Raw genomic sequence first — 20,181 nt, 5'->3', positions numbered from 1 at the left:
ATGTACAGTAATCTACAGTCAGAAATGCTGTAAGATATGACCGCAAAATGTCTGTTTTGAGGGCACGGTTCATTTGTATCCCACATGTATTGCTTTTAAAACAGTGACCTGATTCAGTGAATTATTACTGACAATATTGTTTGTATTGCTAGAAGTGATTGTTCTTTGTTATATTCTTCTAATAATAACCTGCTTTGGCAGTACTTTATCTCACTTCTATTATGAGCGTTGTCATGAGCAGTCTACTTCAATCTGTCATGCCTTCTTGGTTTTTATCTTTATGTCCTTAAGCTAAACAAATGAGAGAGACCGATTGGTCCGTTTGATTTCTGGGATCTAGATCTAATGAAATTCGACTGATAAAAACAATGAAATCTCTCCTATCTTAAAAGCTTCCCAGATATAGGCCTAGCGAATGTCAGCACAGACGTGTCCTGATTGTTCCGTTGCACTCAGGCTGCCCAGTCCTGCCAACGTGAGAGAGCCAGTCACGCATGGGGCTCTACTTAAAACAGAACCATGTGTGGGGTGGTAGTTACCATTAATACCAAAGACCCTTTCTTCTCCCCCACTCCTTTTTTCAAATTACACAACCATTAAATGACTTTTTTACTATGAAGAGCCTGGCAAACAAAGGAAATTATAGTATTGGGGGAGCTATAATTGGTATCTCAGCTTTCCCTGCTCAGTCATAGGCTACTACTTATACGGCGTGTGTGCGTGTGTGTGTGTGTGTGCGTGTGTGTGTGTGTGTGTGTGTGTGTGTGTGTGTGTGTGTGTGTGTGTGCGTGCATGCGTGTGTGTGTGCATGCTGCTGCTTGGCTGAAACAGAGTTTGTAATCTGACTCTGATAATGAAAGGTGGGGTAGTTATTATAAAGTGCTCCATATGTTGGTACTGGACTGTTCAGTGGGACTCAGGTTTCTCTGCCCAGCGCTGTGTGTGTGTGTGTGTGTGTGTGTGTGTGTGTGTGTGTGTGTGTGTGTTTAGTGAGTTTTGTCAGTGCCTTTGGCTCCACAGTGCTGTCTCTTCCTCTCCGAAAAGAAGGATACTTCTGTTAGCACCAGTCAAATCAGTCTGGGACATTTGGGCTTAGTCTAGACAGCATGTTATGAAAGCAAGTCTACTCTAAAGACAGCGTTTATTGTCCTTTTTTGGTTCCACAAACACAATACTACTGCTGAGATATTTTTTTATCTCCCTCCTGCAAATGGGTAAATATTTCATCAGAAATACCCTGCTTAGTGTTGCTTTCTTCGTAGACCTCAGCGGTGGACATGGGTGTAGACAAGACTAGAGAATGGGATTTGTTGTGATTGAATCCCAGACATCAGAGATGTGCTTTCTGCAGGCAGGCGTGATCAGGTTATCTCTGTGTCAGAGCTGGGAGGATCAGTAGTCATGCATGGGGAGGGGTAAATTACATTTGGGTTCACATCAAATATCTGTGATTTGATCTCATCACAGAAGCTTTGAAGGTGGGAGGGGGACCATATAAAATAGTTGTTTGTGTTTAAAGAGAACAACGCAGTCACGTAATGTAACATTTAGTGTGACAAAAATGGTAGTCTGGCGAATTGTCCCCTAAAATTAAACATTGTAATCATTAAGAGATGAAATGGGTACAGGGCTGATCTTTGTTTACCTCGTTTAATCACTATGCACTGTACCAATGTCCTGTGTGGAAGGGTAATGTTGCCTTTAGTTTAAATGTCCAACAATTTAGGTCAGGAATATTGTAAATCACAGTGCTTTTGACCACCATCAACCAACATACCCTGATAGCTAGACTATGTTGTAGTCGGATGTCTTTTAGGATCTTGACTCAAGTTCTATATGAGATCCTGGCTGACATTTTAAGATAGGAGTTTGCCCTGAATCCATAGAAATAAGAATGTTTTCGAAACAAAATGCTCAAGTGTGTATAATGCCTCAGATCTATCATTGCACCCACCTAAAAACTCAGAAAAATGAGGACTGCTATTTTTAGTTGCCTCTCTCCAATCCCCCTCCACCTCTCTCTCTCTCTCTCTCTCTCTCTCTCTCTCTCTCTCTCTCTCTCTCCCCTTTGCATCCTCCTTACGTTATTGGGATGAAACAGCATTTTAATGAAGCAGTGTGGATCAGCCATTGGCAGTGATAATCCCCCTGTTGTGAAAGAGCATTTTCTCTGATTGCTGGATGTGAGATCCCATAAAGATATGAGAGAACAGGAAGGAAAACACAGTAACAACACATACAACCACTCAAGACAAGCAGCTCCTTCGGCACATCAATTGAAATCCTGCCAAAATGTGACACCCCAGAGCCTAATGTTGTAGAAGATCAGCCTGGTCATAATCAAGGTTACAGGGGAGACGTACGGTACGAGACCAACAACACACAGGGACCCAGCAGGCCTCCAAGCCACCTGCCAGCTGCTCCTGATTGATGACTACAGTAGGTTTATGAAAGTATCTGTGTCACTAGTCGACACTTTGTGATAGAAATCCGTCACTTTATCATCCACAAAGGAGTCAGATTGACTGAGGAGGAGCAATATTTGCTATCAAGACAGTGGCCAGTGGTGATGTACTAGCCACCTATTCATTATCTATGCAAATAAAGATCAAGGTCCCACGTGCAGGAATAGAATCTCATTAGGGTGGGAATTTTTCATGTAGGCCTAATGAATAAATTAAATTCCCATTGCATTAATTCTAGAATGCTGTCAGGCTCTACTGAAACCATGGCTTATTTCAGCACTGGCAAATTCATCTTTGTGAAGAAGCAAGGAATGAAGCTCTTTGCTTGGTAGTTCATCCATAACACATTCTATTCAGCACACATTTGAAAATGTTCCTCCTCCTAATTGTCTCAGCTGGGATTTTATCGTTTAAATATTAGCCTTATTTTAGTAGATACAATATGTTTGAGTCCTGACGTTTTCTTTTTACATTTACATTTATGGCATTTAGCAGACGCCTTTATCCAAAGCGACTTACAACAAACACATTTGTTCAAGTAAGTGAATTATCTATCCAACAGTCATCATTGGCATTGGCAGTCGTAATGCCAGAAGGCTTTTTCTTTTTTTTTAACACCAGACGAGCGGCAGCGTTCTGGATGAGCTGCAGAGGTCATAATATCTATGTTGTCTGTGTTTACAATATGAATGGGATTAGGCTGAGACAGTGCTCAGGCTGAGACTGACTCATTCTGTTTCATATTTGAGAGAAATTAAGTGGGCTTAAAGTCTGTCATGTGGCACACTCATCCTTCCAGCTGAGCACTTGACATTTGTTCTGCGATCTGATATTTGAAGGCGTCACTCCGAAGGGTCTCCATGCCTGTTAAAAAGATAAGCCCAACAATGAGTGCCCAGTGGTGTGTGACATGGTCATGTTTCTGGGAACAGGTGGCAGCGCTACTCTGTCCTCCATCCCTTTGTCCACTGTTACCTACTGTAATGTCAACCTTCTGTCATCTCTCTGTGCCTGCTGTCTGTCGTGCTCAGGTCTGCTTGTCAGTACCTAAGATGAGCTCCTCTGTCACATTAAGACCACGCCTGTGTAATTATTAAGATCAGCATTTGGGCATCATAATTAAACTTTTCAGTTATTCATTAGTTAAACCCATGTTTATTATTAGTAACTGTCTTCTTAATTGTCTCACTGTTACTAGTAAGTGAAATGATGAGAAGTGATTAGTTTGTCTAAAGAAGGACAGTAACTAGGCTACATGAATGCCCTGGGGTGCCTTCCCACCATGAGGCATTCCTTTCCTGTTTCACCAACATCCCTGGTTATCCCGATTCCCCCCATCCATGTACCAGTCAGTCAGACAACACTAAGACCTCCAGCCATTGTCCCATTAAGGTCAGAATGTTGAAGCCAACACTTGGAACTCTGTCTCTTTCTCTGCATTCCCTTTGGCCTTGAATACAGGGCTAGCCTATTGTTTCTCTATCTCTCTCTCTCTCTCTCTCTCTCTCTCTCTCTCTCTCTCTCTCTCTCTAAAGTTCAGTGTTGCAGGTCATTTTGGTGTCCTCTTTGAGCCTCTTGTCAGAGTCATCCATTAGTCACCCCTGTCATCATCACCATCATTATCATCATTATTGACTGAGCGTGGACTTAACGTTTCCTCTGATCATTGACCTGACTAACAGTGTGTCAATAACCACGTTTGGCTCACTTAGCTGCACGCTTTGTCATCCATCCATGTGTGACTAACCTAATTGTCATAATTGTGACAGCAAATTAATTTCGGCTATTCTGCACTCCACACTGGCATTCAGTTGAGGTGACATTTTGGTGTCATTGTAGAGACTAGTATGTCCTCCAGAAACCTGTTGTAGACCAGTGGATAGGTGTGACCTCTGGACGGTTGACATCCTAGATGATTTAGCATAGTCAGAACTGAATTGTTAATCAGCTCTTTGGTCCATATAGTAATTGTCTGTAATCATTAACAAGCTGTACTGTAAGTTAATTTGGTTATGGTTTAAAAACAACTACATTTTTCAGTGTATTGATATGTCCAGTTTTTACAGTATAGAGCGATGTGCCCGATTGTGGTCAGATGTATCCAGGGACTCAGCTACTGTATCCTCCACTGAACTTATCCCCCAGAGACTAGCACAGTCACACAGCTGAGCGCCTGAGACCAGATAGTGCTGAATCATCTGTGCTGCTGTGGAGAGGCAGGACAGGGTTGTTGCCTAGCTAGTACGCCACCGCCTTCTCATGTGACCACAAGTCTTCCTCATCAGCGCAGCGCCAGCTCCAGCACCCACTCCTTCCCTGTTATTAAGGGTCATGAGGAGGAGCTTGCATAGTCGGAGTGTGCTGCTACCCAGCTGCCTGCTTCCCTACTGCTGAGGGTTCAAACACTTGGCATGCCACGTGCAGTGTGACAGTTGGATCTGGAATACACAGTCAGCATCGGGGAGACACGGTATTCATTTTCAGGAGGCCCGTCCCAAAACCAGAACATGTTGGCCTGATTAAGGTGCCATAGGATATAATTGAGCATGTTCTTCTCTCAGGCACCGCCTGCTGCTGTCTCTAATTCTAATGTACTGGCTGAAAGTGATGGAGGAGTTTCCAAAAGTAAAGCATGCCTTGATTCATCTCATCTCCTCAAAGTTACAGATACAATATGCATCCAAAATGGTCTTTAAGATGCCCATGCTGCTGTAGACATTTGACTAGTAGTTTGGTCTGGCTCGACTGTCAGTATGTGTGGGAAGAGTTTTTCTTAAGTGAAAGGTTTAAAAAAAAAAATAGGCCCAGCTCTCTCAGCTGGTTCTGTGGTTATTTTGATGTGTAGTACAGAGATCAGAGACATAGCAGCCAGTCAGTTGTGGCTTGTGCTGCTAGCAATGCCCAGTCTGTCTGGCTCTGCACGGAGGAGACCATCTGTAGCCTCAAGGACAAGTTAAAGACATGGGGGAGTCTATATAAAGCATACAAAATTATCACACAACCAACCAATAGAGAAGTAAGTCTCAGGGCTCAACATTAAGGCATGTCCACTTGTCCGGGACAAGTCAAATTTATGGTCGGACAAGTAAAATGTAGCTTCAACTAAAACAATCACACTATCTTTAATTAAACAGATCAACGTTTTCTTTGAATATGGGAATTGTGACCGAATCAGTAACAGCCACTTTCAATATAACAAAACAAATCAAATCTAACTTTGTAAGACGTGTGTCAGTGATTTGGTTCTAGCCAGATCGCATTGTAATATTCCTTTGCAGCGTTGCATTGACAGGCGCGAGACAAGTTCAAAGATGTGCGATTAAAGTGTGTGTGCATTTATTAGCTGATATTCTTTGTTAGCTGCCAAGTGACCTCGTTAAGACCAGGCTTTCCTAGTTCCGAAAGCCAGGGGAAATCCTTTGCAGAAAGTAGCTACAAAGGGGTGAAAACCTGTTTGAAATGAGTGACACCTCACAACACGTTAAACCAATCAAATACCTTGCTTGTTGCTTGGGTGGAGCTCCAAAAAAACAGAAATCTGTTTTTCCCTCAGGTTAGGTTTTTTTGCATTTTCTTCAATGTTGCAAGCTAGCATCGACAACAACTTCTTGCAAAATAGTCGCACTACCTGGTCGGAAAAGACGACACACATAACAAGCAACCATTCTACGGGTATGTGGGGGAGGGTTTTGGAATGTAATATCCAATGAGATTGCAAGCACATTCCAGTTCAAATCAAAATTCTCCAGAACTCAGAAAGAGACATGAGAACAATTTTATTTTTGAGGTATGGCTACGCAAGTCTAGTTACCAATTGTAGCCATAGATGTATAGGTTGTATCGAATTTCTGATCAGCAACAGGGAAACAAAAGAGCACAAAAGCTGTAGCCTAAACGTTTAGGTCTTTGAAAAGCAGTGTTTAATTAGGCATGAAAGCAAATAGGCTTGAAAGCAAATAAGCTACTATTTGCAACACAGTAAGACCTAACCTAAATTTGGGAAATTGTAGTCATATATTTCGACCCTTTGTTTGCTGACAATTGTTTTCATTTTTCACACAATTCAGCAAGTAAAAAATCAGTCGTACTTGTCCAGTGTCTAAAAATGTGAATGTCAAGCCCTTAGTCTAGTCCAGTCTATATAGCATGAGATACATTTCAGAAGTGTGTACAATATGTCTCACTGTGCATAGATATTTTTGATTTGATGAAAGCTTCCTTTACTTTAATCACCTCAAATGTAATTAGCAAATACTCAGGATTTTCGCTTCTCTCCATCTCTCCCATGAATTCTGTTATCCCATTAGCTCACATTGGGATATTGTTAGTGGATGGGTGCCTACCAGACGTCTACCACAGCTGAATGTTCTCTGGATTTTTCTGTTTACATTGCCAAATTCAATTTGTATTAAATATCACATCGCACCTGTCATCCTTCAGTTCACAGAGCCAAATGCCATGCTCTGAGGGCATGTTTTCCTACCATGGGATCACATCTGAGAGCAAGACATGGCATCAACACACTACACTCTATTCTTCCCTAAGACTCATGTTTACAATCTAGGCTACTTCCTTAAAGATAGTATCTCAGTTACAATTAGGAGGCACCTTAACTCAGCTCTTTAATCTGTTTTGTCAATCTCTGACATCATCTCTTGTCTGATTACAGTGAAATGCAGCTCGGTCTCAAGGTTTCTGAGAACTTTACCACAAGGCTTCTGTTTGGACTTTACAGGCAATACTAATAGAACATTTATAGGACACATTTTGGAATATACACTAGGAAAACTGATACAGCTCTTTGGAACTCTGTTTGAAGGCCTGCTGTGAATAATTTAACTGTTTGTATCGTGGCACTAGCAGCTTCCCGGCAGCTCATGTAGCCTCCACGCACACGTGTGTTAGATGGTGACTCACTTGTGTAATCACGGCAGTTCCAATTAAATCATGCATGATGCTTAAGTTATGCAAGAGCTCATTACTGAGAAAAGGCTGTTGGCACTTCTGATCTCACAAGTTTGTTAGAAACACACATTGCATCAGCAAATACATATTGGCCATTACAGCTCGCTGACTAATACAACGCCACTCAACTGAATTAGTTAAATGTGTGTTTTGGAGGGTTTTGTTGAAAGCTTGAATTGCTGGTTGATGCCTCATTCCAAGGTCAGAACATTTTAGAGTAGCTCTTCCTCCTCCTAGTGCTTCAATTAGTAGCTTTGCAGTGGACCCTTGAGGTAGCATGAGGTTTCTATGGAGCATATGGTCCATGAGTGCAAGCAACACACAAAAGGAATTATCATTCGCATACAAATGGAATTATAGCACATAACCCAATGTGCACTGTGAGATATCACATTTTTCACTGATGTGTGGATTACCTGTCTCATGATGTTCAGAAGGATTAGCCTAGTAATTTGTCATTGTTTGTGCAAGCCCTTCTCCCATCCTCACTATATTGGCGTTTGTGGTGCTGAATAGATTTTTCAATTTTACAGCCACTTTGGCAAATGGTGCATTAGTTAAGCTAGTGATTAGCCCTAGGCATTGTAATGATTTTTCTAAGAACTCCACGATCACAATGTAAGAGTGCTATGGGCCCAAATGTTGTTTATTGTTAAAAATTATTTTGCAGATGGTTCTATAGCAAACTGCTTCAAAGTTTTCAGGATGCATTTAGTATTAATTGAAGTAATTCTGGTTCCACAGAACCAGCCAATAGTCTGTAATATTGATTAATTGGAAATGTACTGTTCATCAAATGTACATCAAATGATCAACCATAATCACCCACCACAACCTACTCATAGAGAGCCACACAGTAGTCTGTAGTCATTCCATGAGATTTGCTCCAGAGGTGAGGATTGGCCCAAATGGAATCTCTTATGATAAATAGTAATCCCATATTATGTCTTTGAGAACACCCCCTTCATTAATTTGTCTCTTATTGATTTATTCCTAGGCCTAGATGCTCATAGATCAATGGTAATTTCAGGTAGAGGCTAGTCTATGCCCATGCTACACAACTGAAAGTATTCTAATATATGTGATTATATCAATAATTTGATATTTACCACTTACATAAAAAACCTATGGATGTTTTGTTTTTTTCAGCAAATTGGCCTTCGTTGGATTCTGCCATGTTAGAAGAGTTTGTGGAGGGTGCACCAAGCTGGAGTGAATCACCTTCAGCCTTATCAGTTCCACACACTGAGGCCTCTGAGCACCCAGACCACACTACAAGAGCAGCTCTCTCCTCACCCGGTGCCCTACCACCCAAATCTTTACTTTCTCAGTGGGGTCTTTTACCTTCTCAAGATTCCAAACTGTTGACCTTGAGGGACCCCCTATCCATGGGCCCAAACCCTATGTCAACTCCCCCTTTAACCCCCAAAGAGCCAGCAATGGGGCCTAGGCAACCATTTCAAGGCCCAGCAAGACTCCCAAGGGACGTGAAGCTCTCTGGGCCTAACTCAACCCTGGCACCCTCCTCTGGAAACCTTGTCACAGAATCAGATAATCAGCCTCCACGGTCAAACACATACACAACAACACCATTGAACTTTACAACCACTGGGTCCACATCGCCACAGCTCATTAACCCAAACTCTGATCAGAAAGCTCCAGATCAACACCCATTACCCCCCAGCAACCAGCAAGACACATCAGAACAGACTCCTGTCGGACATCTTGATCCTCCTAGGCTGCCTGTCAATGACCAATTGGAAGCCCAGTCAGACCAGGTCAGACCTGAGTCTAACCAGGATATGATAGGAAATCTCTCGCTAGACCCCATACCCACAAGTAGAACAATGAACGTGGATCATCTACGTCCTAGCAGTGACCTCATGTTAAAGGAAGACGCTGCCCAAAGTATCCACATGTTCCTGAAACCACCTAATGAGATTCTGGCTCCAAGTTACGTGCCTTTCCTAAGCCCTCATCACCTCACATCCTCCTTAGGCGAGCCAACGATGGTGCCACCAGAGGACTTCTTTCCTACCAACACCATGGAGGTGGACTGGGGTTCTGGAGACTACCTGGAGACCATGTCCTTCATGGGCTCTGAGGGAGACGACTTCTCTCTGGTCTCCAACCTGCCTACAGACATGTATGACCTGGAGGACTCCAACACAGAGAGCTACGACACCTCTTTCCCCTCCAGGGTGGGGGTGTCCTTCTCCTCCATGCGTCATGTCGCTGTGTCTTCTTCTTCCAGCCTCACAACAGCTTACAGCCCCAGTCTGAGAAGTTTCCCCTCCACATCCCTCCATCCCTCTCCCAGCCACCCCAGCCTGGAGTCAACCCCCACATCTCAAGGTGATTTATCTAACGAGAGCTCTGATGTGGACTGGACAGACACCTTCACAATCGAACCAACGGACCTTCTCCTACCAGACATGAACAGTCTGGAGTACTACACCACCCAGCTGACCAAGGACAATTCCTCCAGCTCAGCGGAGCACAGAGGCAACGTGACCACCTCCAGACATTTCTCCCTGATGTCCATCAGCACCACTCACATCATGGCCACCAGTGTCTTCACTGTGGACCCTAGTCACATGCTAAGAGCCACCTATGGAGTGGAGCTTCAGCCCCCTGACAACACCACCACTTGGGGCGAGGAGGAGTCCTCAACTGATACTTCAGGCCTGGAGCCTCCTAATACTACAGCAGCGGACCCCCCAAACTTGACGCCTCACATGGTGAATGTCTCTGAGCCTTTCCTGGAGTCATCACTAGAACCAACTCCCTCCATGGACCTTTCATCTATTCTATGGGGTGGTCAGGTGTCATCTAGTGAATGGACAAGCCCGATGTCCACCTCAGGTGATGGACTAGCCAGCAGTTCCCTGATGTCAGTCCAGCCCAGTGCTACACAACAGCTTGATGATGACATAATCTCCTCCTCTGCTACGGACATCCAGTGGTTCATCTCCTCCACCGTCTCAGAGACGGTCCTCCTCAGCACCTCACTCATCACTCCAGTACTGACCCCCTCTGCCGCCTTCACCCCAGTCCCTACAGAGCTGGCTCCTAATACCACCATAGAGACCACAGAACCAGCTCCCAACTCCACATCCTCTGTCCCCTCAATCATGGCTGATGAGAGTGCTGCTACAGAGGCAGAGACAACAGATACTCTCTTCACAGCAATGACTAATGATAGTCAGACTACAGTTAGCACTATAGTCACCACTCCGGAGGTTACCACTTCTACCATTACAACTGCTACTACTACTACTACTACTACTACCACTGAGGCCTCTACAACCACCACTCTGGCCACTCCCACCACCACCACTAAGAGTCCGCCTTCAACTACAGCACGCCAGTACCTCTGTAACTCCACCAAGCCTGGGTACTTAGTCAAAGTTGGTAAGTAAGATGAGGACTTTGTTGTGTTGACATGCATTTTGAATAACGCATTATTGTTAGAATCAAATGTACATTTTGTAAATTTAGTTAAGATTTTATTAAGTAAAAATTTCTATAATATGAGTTATTTTATCCCTTCTATAGGTTAGACTTGAGTGAATGTAATCAGTAATCTCTAACAATGTATATCATCAGAAAATATGTATTTTCCCTCTTCCTCTACAGGTTTTCCCTCTGGGGCCACCAATGGACATGCCAAATCCCAAATCAGAGATATACTGAAGAGCGAATTCAACAGATCACTTGAACTGCAGGTACAGTACTGTACATTATCATTACAAGATCCTTTTACTAGTTTCCTTGCTAAACTTTGCTTCACGTGTTGTGAAATGGACAAAGTTAAGAGTGAACTGCAAAAGCAGCACATATTTTTTGCCAGGCAGTGACCATGACAGACTTTATATAGACAATACACTATAACTGAACATGTCCTGTACATGAGCCTATGGACTCAATCCAGCAATTAGGCTCAATGTGCTGACACTGTGTTAGCTTTTCATTACAAAGCAGAGTCCTCAAGATAAACAGCCTAACAGCTGTTGTGCAATATCCTCTGAGTTTTAATCAAGCCAGAGCTGAAGTAAGAGGCATTGGGCGTGTGTGTGTGTGTGTGTGTGTGTGTGTGTGTGTGTGTGTGTAGAGGAGTATAGGGATGCGCTAAGAAGGACAGCCCACTTCCTGTGGCTCTTTATCTCCTGCTTTCTGATAAACAAACCACAAGGATTACAGACTACAGACGCCACATCGTAAGATGAATGAATGAATAATTGCTAATGAATGTCAATGATGTTTTGTCAATGATACTGTATGTTTTGTTTTTGTGTAGGTTGTTGATCCCCCTCCAAGGTTTGTGTTCCGGGCGGTGTCGGGTCCAGTGGTGTACACAGCCATATCTGTCATCAATGCCCTGCACCAGTCCGGCCACCGCTTCCTGTCCATCTCACCCAACTGGACTGTACCGGACCACCAGTACCAGGTCCACTCAGGTACAAGGTCTAAACCAAGACTGCTTATCGCTGCATCTCTGAATCCAGGACCACTGAAGCACTGGTCACTAAGATTTGATTACCTTTTTAGTGCATTGAATAGGAATGGGAGCATAGTGGGCTGTGGCAATACATAATGTAATGGGACAGATTGGTATCGACAGGAGATCAGGTACACAATCTTACATCAGGGTGTTATTGGATTGCTGTGCTTAGATGTCTGTATAATCTTGTCTATATAATCATGATTATCATTTAATATGATAATCATGTTTGAAATTGAATCAAGTTTGTGCAATTTGTTTCTCTGCTCCTAATCCCTCTGTTATGTATCTGGATCTTGTGTTCCACTCTCAGTGCTGCAGTTTGTGCCCAGCCACATCGACGTGCGCGTCTGCAACTTCAGCGAAGGCATGGAGAGAGGCTTGACCCTGGCCTACGCTGAAGTCCGCCGCCGCTCGCAGGAGTCCACCAACTTTACTGTGCATGTGAGAGTAGAACCCAGAACACTTTTCTCAGACACACACACACACACACACACACACACACACACACACACACACACACACTAGTCAGTTACAGCAGACAAGTGCTTCTAACTCTGTTTTCATGAGCAGTCACTTGAGTCCTCTTAATCGCAGCCCCATTTCTGTCAGAAGTGCTTAGCTCAGACACGTATTGTTACTAAAGAACACTCACCGTGCACCTCTGCTCTGTTAGAACTCTTTAAAAGAAATGTCAGCTGAAATAAGGTTGGAAGTGGAAAGAAAAGCTGATTTTCCAAAAGAGTCAGTGACTGAGGCCAAGAAATTAAAGGACAAATTGGGTTATGCTCTGTGTGAAAGCAAGGCCTATCTGTATCTCTGCCGTCTAAATTCCCCCTGCCTGCGTTTGCTGACTGAGACAAAGCCAGACAAGCCTCTGGCGATTGCACCAGCAGTGTTGTGACTGCAGCACTAGCAGCTAGCTGCACACACACACACACACACACACACACACACACACACACACACACACACACACACACACACACAGAGAGAGCATGTAGCTTTGATTTGATTGGGGAGAAAGAGCAAGAGCTGTTCTGTTTAATTACAATTGTTGAGGCTTAAGAGCGACAGACGAAATGGCTGAAATGTCCGGTTGCGTGACTGTACCGTACTATACTGTGGTAACACAAGTTCACTGCCTGCCTCAGGGCCAACAGCACACACTTTGATTCAGATCACTGAATATTCATTCATTCAAGAAGTAAATGACCAGCTTAGTTTTTCATTAATTCAGTTTTTCTTTTAACTGGCTGTTTAAGAAGTGTTTGTTTAGCTGTATACGTTTGCCGTTCTTCAAGGTAGCAAAACACATATACAGTCTCAGACGTCACAGTTTCCAATTCAGACAATGAACTGGAATTCTCAATTAAGTTTTTGTTACAGTATATATGACAATTGTGCCATAGAAAAATCCTATTAATTTCAGCACTTCTGATTTACTTCTGTACTTGCTGTGTGTTTAGATTGTGAATATCACCACGAACCAGCCTAAGACCCAGCGTCAGCCGAGAGAGCCAGTGGACATCACCTTCGCCGTGCGCGACGCCAAGGGCTACGTGAAGGGGTCGGAGGTCAGCAACCACCTGAGGTTGTTGAACATGGTGGAGTTCAGCTACTACCTGGGATTCCCTGTCCTGCAGATTGCCGAGCGTGAGTCCATATCCTGCACCTCCCATGTACATCCTGGATGTTCATCATGTTTGCCTTATTCTTTTTCTCTTTTCTCTTCTTTTCCAACAGCTTTCTACTACCCAGAGTTGAACACCACCCAGCTGCTTCGTTCCTCTTGGGTTAGAACAGGTATACTTCTCCTCTGACTTGAGATATTCATCTAACTCTTCAAATTGAAAGCTCAGCTGCATACAGTGTAGACTGAATGACAGGTAGAGATTCATCTGCAGTATGCAGGTATGTTTGACCTGCCATTGGCTATTTTGCCATTGGCTAACCTGTATTGACTCTCCTTTCTCCTGCCCCGTGTGTTAGTGCTGCTAGGGGTGCTGGACCAGAGGGTTGGTGAGCGGACCTTCCAGGCCAAGATGGAGCGTCGCCTCGCCCTGCTGCTGGGGGAGGTGATGGGGGCGGCCAGGCGCACCAGGAGGGCCACCAGCATAGGCAACAACAGTGTTCAGGTATCAACCACTCAACCCTATACAGTAGTGACCCCATCGAAAAGTAGAACAGTGCATATGTCTCATGAATGAGTCACGCAGAGAGATGTGGACAGTTAAGCTTAATTAAGCCCTCAACAAGGCTTTGTGAAACTATGCCTGGTATTAAATGAAATGCATTAGAATTCTCTGTGGTTACCAGGGCAAGGGTGACGTATATGTGGGTGCAGTAGTCATGTAGCAGTAGTCTTTAGGAAGCGCAGTAGTGTACTTGACTGTAAAAACAGTTCACACGCATCAACTGGTAAAAGTTTCCTTCCTCAGTTGATTCATTATTATTCCCTGATGTGACCTCTCCATCTCTCCGAACAGAGAGATTCATTATGGAGGACTTTTTCCTGTCTCTCTCTCTCTCTCTCTCTCTCTCTCTCTCTTTCCAGATCCTCTCTGCCTTACTAATCAAGCTCTGCCTTTTGTGGCTTCCCTTTCCCTCTGCACCTGCTCTCCTCTCCTCCCCTCCCCTCTCCTCCGCTCTCCTCTCCCCCGTTCTCCTCTAACACCACAGCATTCAGGGGAGAGGACAGAGTCGCCATGGCAACACCACCTATTCATCTCAGGGCCAGCCACTCTTAAGACTCACCAAGTCCCTTTCCCCCCCTGTATTACTCTTCGAATGCAGTGCACTACAGTGGCTAATAGCAGATCAATTATTAATCATCTCTCTCTCTCTCTCTCTCTCTCTCTCTCTCTCTCTCTCTCTCTCTCTCTCTCTCTCTCTCTCTCTCTCTGTCTCTTGGAGTGATTATTAAACCCCAGCAGCAGTCTGCTCTAGTTGTGCAGAGAGATATTTCATTGAGCCCGTGGAGGCTGAGAGGGAGGTGTGATGGTCTACGTTTGCAGGCGGGGAGCTGTCACTGTGATGGATATCGTCCTGGGTGAATTGCACCCTTCCAGCGACTGACCTTTCTACCTCCCTTATCACCACCCATATAAACCACACAAACGTTTTAATGCTAACTGGCTGAGGACTGAATTAGCCGTTAACCTGTGAGGCTATACTTAGATGTGTCATTTTCAAGGAGTGTGAGAGGTCTTGCCATTGCAAACATTTCCTTCAGAATATCATGAATATTAATTTCATGATGTCCAATGCTCATACAAACATCAGTAGGTGCTTATTTCCCTTAGCCGTGACAGGAAATGCCTTGTTGAGGTAGTATTTCAAAGACCCTTATCTTTGCATCTCTATCTGGGCTAAATGACAGTGAGATAGCTCATAAAGAATTATTTTCTTGTCCACACTAGAGTTCTCCCACTCAGTCTCTCAACATACAGAAGTGCTACTCTGTGTCGGCACCCTTTTCACACCGCAAACCAAGCTGAGCCAAGCTAAGCTAAGCTGAACTGTGCTGACCTGGTTATGAATCCAGCGTAGTTGCTGTAACAGTGCTGGAAAAAGCAATGTGAAAAGAAAAGAACTGAGCCTGCACAGTATGGTTGGGGTCGGCCCTGTGGTGTGTCAAGCACCCACACTCCACCTTGGAAAGTAGCTACAGGGGGCAGACAGAGTAGGAGAGTAAGGAGGAGTCATACGCTGCAGTCATCTTTCCACTCTAGTAACCCTGCCGGCTGGAGGTGGATTAGACCCTGGCTGCAGGAAGCCAGACGTTTTTCTGTGTCACATCATACACGACCTGTGCCTACTCTCTTTAGTGACACAGAGTGCACACACAGCAAAAGGGAGTCCAGCAGACTACAGTACCTCAGGGTGGGAGCTGTGCTGACGGCAATATTCAAGTACAGGACTCCTATGATATAAGAGTATATCATTCGATGATTCTTGAATGTAATATGTGTTTATAATGTGTGCTTGTGCGTGCAGCTCTGTGTGTGTGTATGGGCGGCCGTGTGTGTATTTGATATTGTAACCTTCTGTGATGTGTGTGTGTGTGTGTGTGTGTTTATGACTATGTGATATCAATGTGTATCCCTTCCCCTCTCCAGATTGTGCGTTCGACCAGGCTGGTGGGTGTGGACCACCCTTTGGAGATGGTATACTTTGTGGACGGTCCCAGCGGGCAGAGGCTTCCTGCTGGCAACACAGCCAACATGCTCAACAGCCTGGACGTCCAGAGAGCAGCCATTGTCCTGGGCTACCGCGTCCAGGGCATCCTGGCTCAACGTGAGTAACTAGGCTAACTCCAGTACAGGGCGTCCTGGCTCAATATGAGTCTGTCTGCCTCAACAGGCCGTAGCCTACATGTGTGCTTTCACAGTTCGGAACGAAAATAAATTTGCATAACTCCTTTATGTATGTACATTCATTCATTATTTATTTGTGAGATGATAAAAAAAAAAAACAATTTTATTTTTGTTTTTGTCAGTTTAATATAGTCCAAAATAACAGAGCTGAGCTAAATTAATATATGTAGGAGGACGCCTTTATCGTGAGCTTTTGATGGATGTGTTGAGGAGCATCATCTTTGTTCGGAGGCTCTCTTACCAAGCCTTTTGCCCTATGGTTGATAAGCTCCTGATCATTGTATGCTTCAAAAGAGAGAAAGGATACTGACTAATTGTTGCCTTGGCTCAGTGCATGTTTCTGTGTATTTATAGTAGCATTTGAACTAATTAGCCTACCTCCCCTGTACTGTATATACACTGTGCCGAACGCCCATCAACCTCATTAAGTATCCACGTTAGAGATGAAAGCGTGTTGAGCCAAGCACCTCAGGGGGGTTCTGTTCTGTCCCTAGTTTCAAACTGCTCTATAGCAGGTGATAACACTCCCTAGGGAGACGTTGAGTGTTAATTAAGCTTATTAGGCAGAGGAACAGAAGAAGAAGAACCAACAGCCAAAATATGCTGTGTGTGTGTGTGTGTGTGTGGCAAGCATCCAATAAGTTGTTTGTTAGGACACACACACATATTCACACTCAGTGAGCACTTTATTAGGAACACTATACTAATACTGGGTAGGGCCTCCCTACAGCCTCAATTCTTCGTGGCATTGATTCCACAAGATGTTGGAAACATTCCTTTGAGATTCTGGCCCATGATGACATGATTGCATCACACAATTCATGCAGATTTTTCAGGTGCACTTTCAAGCTGTGAATCTCCCGTTGTACCACATCCCAAAGGTGTTCTATTGGATTCAGATCCGGCGACTGGGAAGGCCACTGAACTTATTGTCAAGTTTGAGATGACTTTTGCTTTGTGACATGGTGCATTATCATGCTGGAAGTAGCCATTAGAAGACGGGTAAATTGTGGCCATGAAGAGATGCACTTGGTCAGCACCAATACTCAAATAGGCTGTGGCATTCAAGCGATGATTGATTGGTATTAACGGGCCCAAAGTGTGGCAATTAAACATTCCCCACACCATTCCACCACCTCCACCATGAGAAGGTGTACAGGTGTTCCTAATAAAGTTCTCAGTAAGTGTACATAATAATGAACATTCTCTCTCTCTCGCTCTCTCTCCCCCCCCCCTTCTTCTCACCCTCTCTCTCTCTCTCTAACCCTAACCCTAACCCTAACTCTGACCGTAACCCTAACCCTCTCTCTCTAGCTGTGGAGAAGGTGTCCTCTCCTCCGTCGGACAATGAGAACACCAACATGTGGATCATCATCGGCGTGGTGGTGCCTCTGATCGTTGTCATCCTCATCATCTCCATCCTCTACTGGAAGCTGTGTCGCACAGACAAGCTGGAGTTCCAGCCAGACGCCTTGACCACTGTCCAGCAGAGACAGAAGGTGAGGAGGAGGGGGGGCAGAGGGGGCTGTGGTCCGGGGGGGGGGGGGGGCTGTGGTCCAGTCCAGTAGGCCTCTGTGTCCTAGCTTCTTCATTCACCCTCTTTCAAGCAACAGTTTTTTTGTTCGTATTGATAGATGTTTTCTTCATCTTTTGTTTTCCAGCTGCCTGCGTCTTTGTCCATTACCACTGTCTGTGTGTTTTCCTTTTCCAGTCAGACTCTACACGTGTACATGTTGACATGTCATCTTCTCTGAAAAAATGCCTCCCGTCTTCCTGCCATGTTGTTTTTGTTCTCTCCATTTTTGTACCGTCTATAATCCCGATACATGTAACTCTACAGGCCTATATCCTTATTTTACTTCTTTACAATGCAATACAAAATAGGGGTGTGCTGAATACTCCCCGAAAAAGCAGCTCAACATGCACACAATGCGCAGACCCCTTCATTTATATCGCACCCCACCAGTTGTCCAATCACAATGTACTGTATCCCCCGGATACGAGAATCAAGTCCCGTAAACGGATGCGGATACGAATACGAGTGTGACGACTCCGGGTCACGCCCCCTAAATACAATCCTTTTCTCACTTTTTGCTCTATCCTTTTGCTCTATCCTCACTCTTGTTCTATGGTTAGTTATCTGTCGGTGACAGCTACTGTATTTTCTCTCCTCTACCTTCAGACAGAATGGAGAGATAGCTGTTATCAGGCCGCGGGCCCGGCTCCTCTCTGTCTACGCCTGTTTGGCTTATCTCCTCTCTTTAAGAACATATCTGGGATTCTCTCCGGCTCTAGCACTCGACTGGAGGACGGCTTATTATTCTCCCTGTCAGTCAGGCACCCCTGTCCTTGTTATTGGAGGGCTAGTTCTTAGGCTCGGGGGCTCGGGGGGGGGGGGGGGGGGGTTGTGGTCGTCTGGTGGTCTCTGTGCTGGTGGAGAGTGGAGAGTAAGCTCCACTATCTCCCCTGCTGCTGAGAAGCTAAGCATCATTTCATATAACACTTGTATATAATTCTTCTAATGTGGTCTCCTCATGGAAGACAAACTCGCCTGGTCTCTGTGCTGGTGCAGAGAGACGATGCTAACCGCCTCTCTCCCCTGGTGCTACGAGGTGACAGGATAATATGCTGGTGCTAAGTGGAGAGTACGCTAGCTAGCTCTCTCTCTCTCTCTTCCCTGCTGCAGTGATCAAGCCTCATGCTGGAGAGGATCACACACTCCCTCTGTGGCTCCACAGTTAATTGGCTCTCAGCGCTGTAACACCACACCGGCCTTGCTCTTATCCAGGGCTGCCCCCGAAGTGGTGCAGCAAAGCAAGATCCCCCCCCCCCCCCCCCCCCCCCCCGACACACAGCATACCCGGTGTAATACACCCTGGATCTAATCTGCTCTGCCTAGCCTAGCCTAGCATATACCGCTGGTGTGGGCTAGCTGATGTTGTGATGGTATGATATCCCAGAGATATTCCTATGCTCATCGTACACTGTTGCACTTCTGGCGTTATCAGTCTGTCTGACCGTGTGGTCATGTTATTAGTTCATTAGTAAATCTGTCTGTCAGCGCTTCTATTCCCTTCCCAACCCTTTGGATTGAACTGGGCCGTTCCCTCCCAAGTCAAGAATGTTGGAGTGAGGGGATGGAGCAGAAGAATCGAGGCTTCTCTCGCCTGTTTAACACGATCATCCATCGCCTTGTTTAACACCTCTCCTCTTTCCATATCTCGTCCAGTCCCCTACCTCGTTCAGGGAGTCAACCTCATTCGGACAATCAATGTCCCCTGTTCCAATCAAGAGGGATATAGAGATTAGTGATGAAGAGGAAGAGGAAGAGGAGGAGGAGGAAGAAGAAGAAGAGGAGGAAAATGTGGAGGAGGAGGATGATAAGAATGGGAAGGTAGTTTGAGCAGATGCTGGTAGTTTGTAGAAGGTCCTCAAGAGAACGGTAGTATGTAGAAGAGGTGACTCCAATGGTAGTGAGTAGAAGTCAGTTGGAGACTTGGTAGTGTATGGAATACCTAGAGGCTAGTCAACTCATCACATGTATCAATATCCACCCTATTATCCACTGCTTCTGCTCAGGGGCCAATGGTTCCCGCCAAGGCCAAACAGAACAGTGAGAGCTCTGAGGAAGAGGAGGAGGAGGAAGAAGAAGAAGAGGACGAGGAGGAAGAAGAGAAAGAGATGGAGAAAAAGAAAATGTTTTTGAAAGGGAAGAAGGCAGTGCAGGAGGTATAATGGAAGAATTGAAGCTAGGTGATGTATAGTCCTACTAGAGACTAGTCTTTGTGTTGTGGGCCTGTACAGGCCGTACCCCGAGGTTCTAATCTACTATGGGAGTGCTCAGACAGTTAATCCACCAGATATTATT

The 20,181-nt window shown here is 44.9% G+C and overlaps 1 protein-coding gene across 1 annotated transcript in view; it reads left to right on the top strand.

The window, feature by feature from the left end:
- The window catches only part of LOC310802197 (UPF0606 protein KIAA1549), a 41,864-nt gene that overhangs the window by 9,215 nt on the left and 12,468 nt on the right, over positions 1-20,181 (top strand). The window contains exons 2-10 of the mRNA XM_083666490.1: positions 8,580-10,844; positions 11,070-11,158; positions 11,731-11,890; positions 12,248-12,378; positions 13,404-13,590; positions 13,681-13,740; positions 13,927-14,072; positions 16,056-16,233; positions 17,628-17,812. Of these exons, the coding sequence (XP_083522616.1) occupies positions 8,580-10,844; positions 11,070-11,158; positions 11,731-11,890; positions 12,248-12,378; positions 13,404-13,590; positions 13,681-13,740; positions 13,927-14,072; positions 16,056-16,233; positions 17,628-17,812 (3,401 nt within the window). The remainder of the gene's footprint in view (positions 1-8,579; positions 10,845-11,069; positions 11,159-11,730; positions 11,891-12,247; positions 12,379-13,403; positions 13,591-13,680; positions 13,741-13,926; positions 14,073-16,055; positions 16,234-17,627; positions 17,813-20,181) is intronic.

The sequence above is a fragment of the Argentina silus genome (assembly GCF_951799395.1).
Source record: "Argentina silus genome assembly, chromosome: 3".
Taxonomy (NCBI): domain Eukaryota; kingdom Metazoa; phylum Chordata; class Actinopteri; order Argentiniformes; family Argentinidae; genus Argentina; species Argentina silus.
The sequence above is the reverse complement of the archived record's forward strand: the minus strand, read 5'-3'. Positions and strand labels throughout refer to the sequence as shown.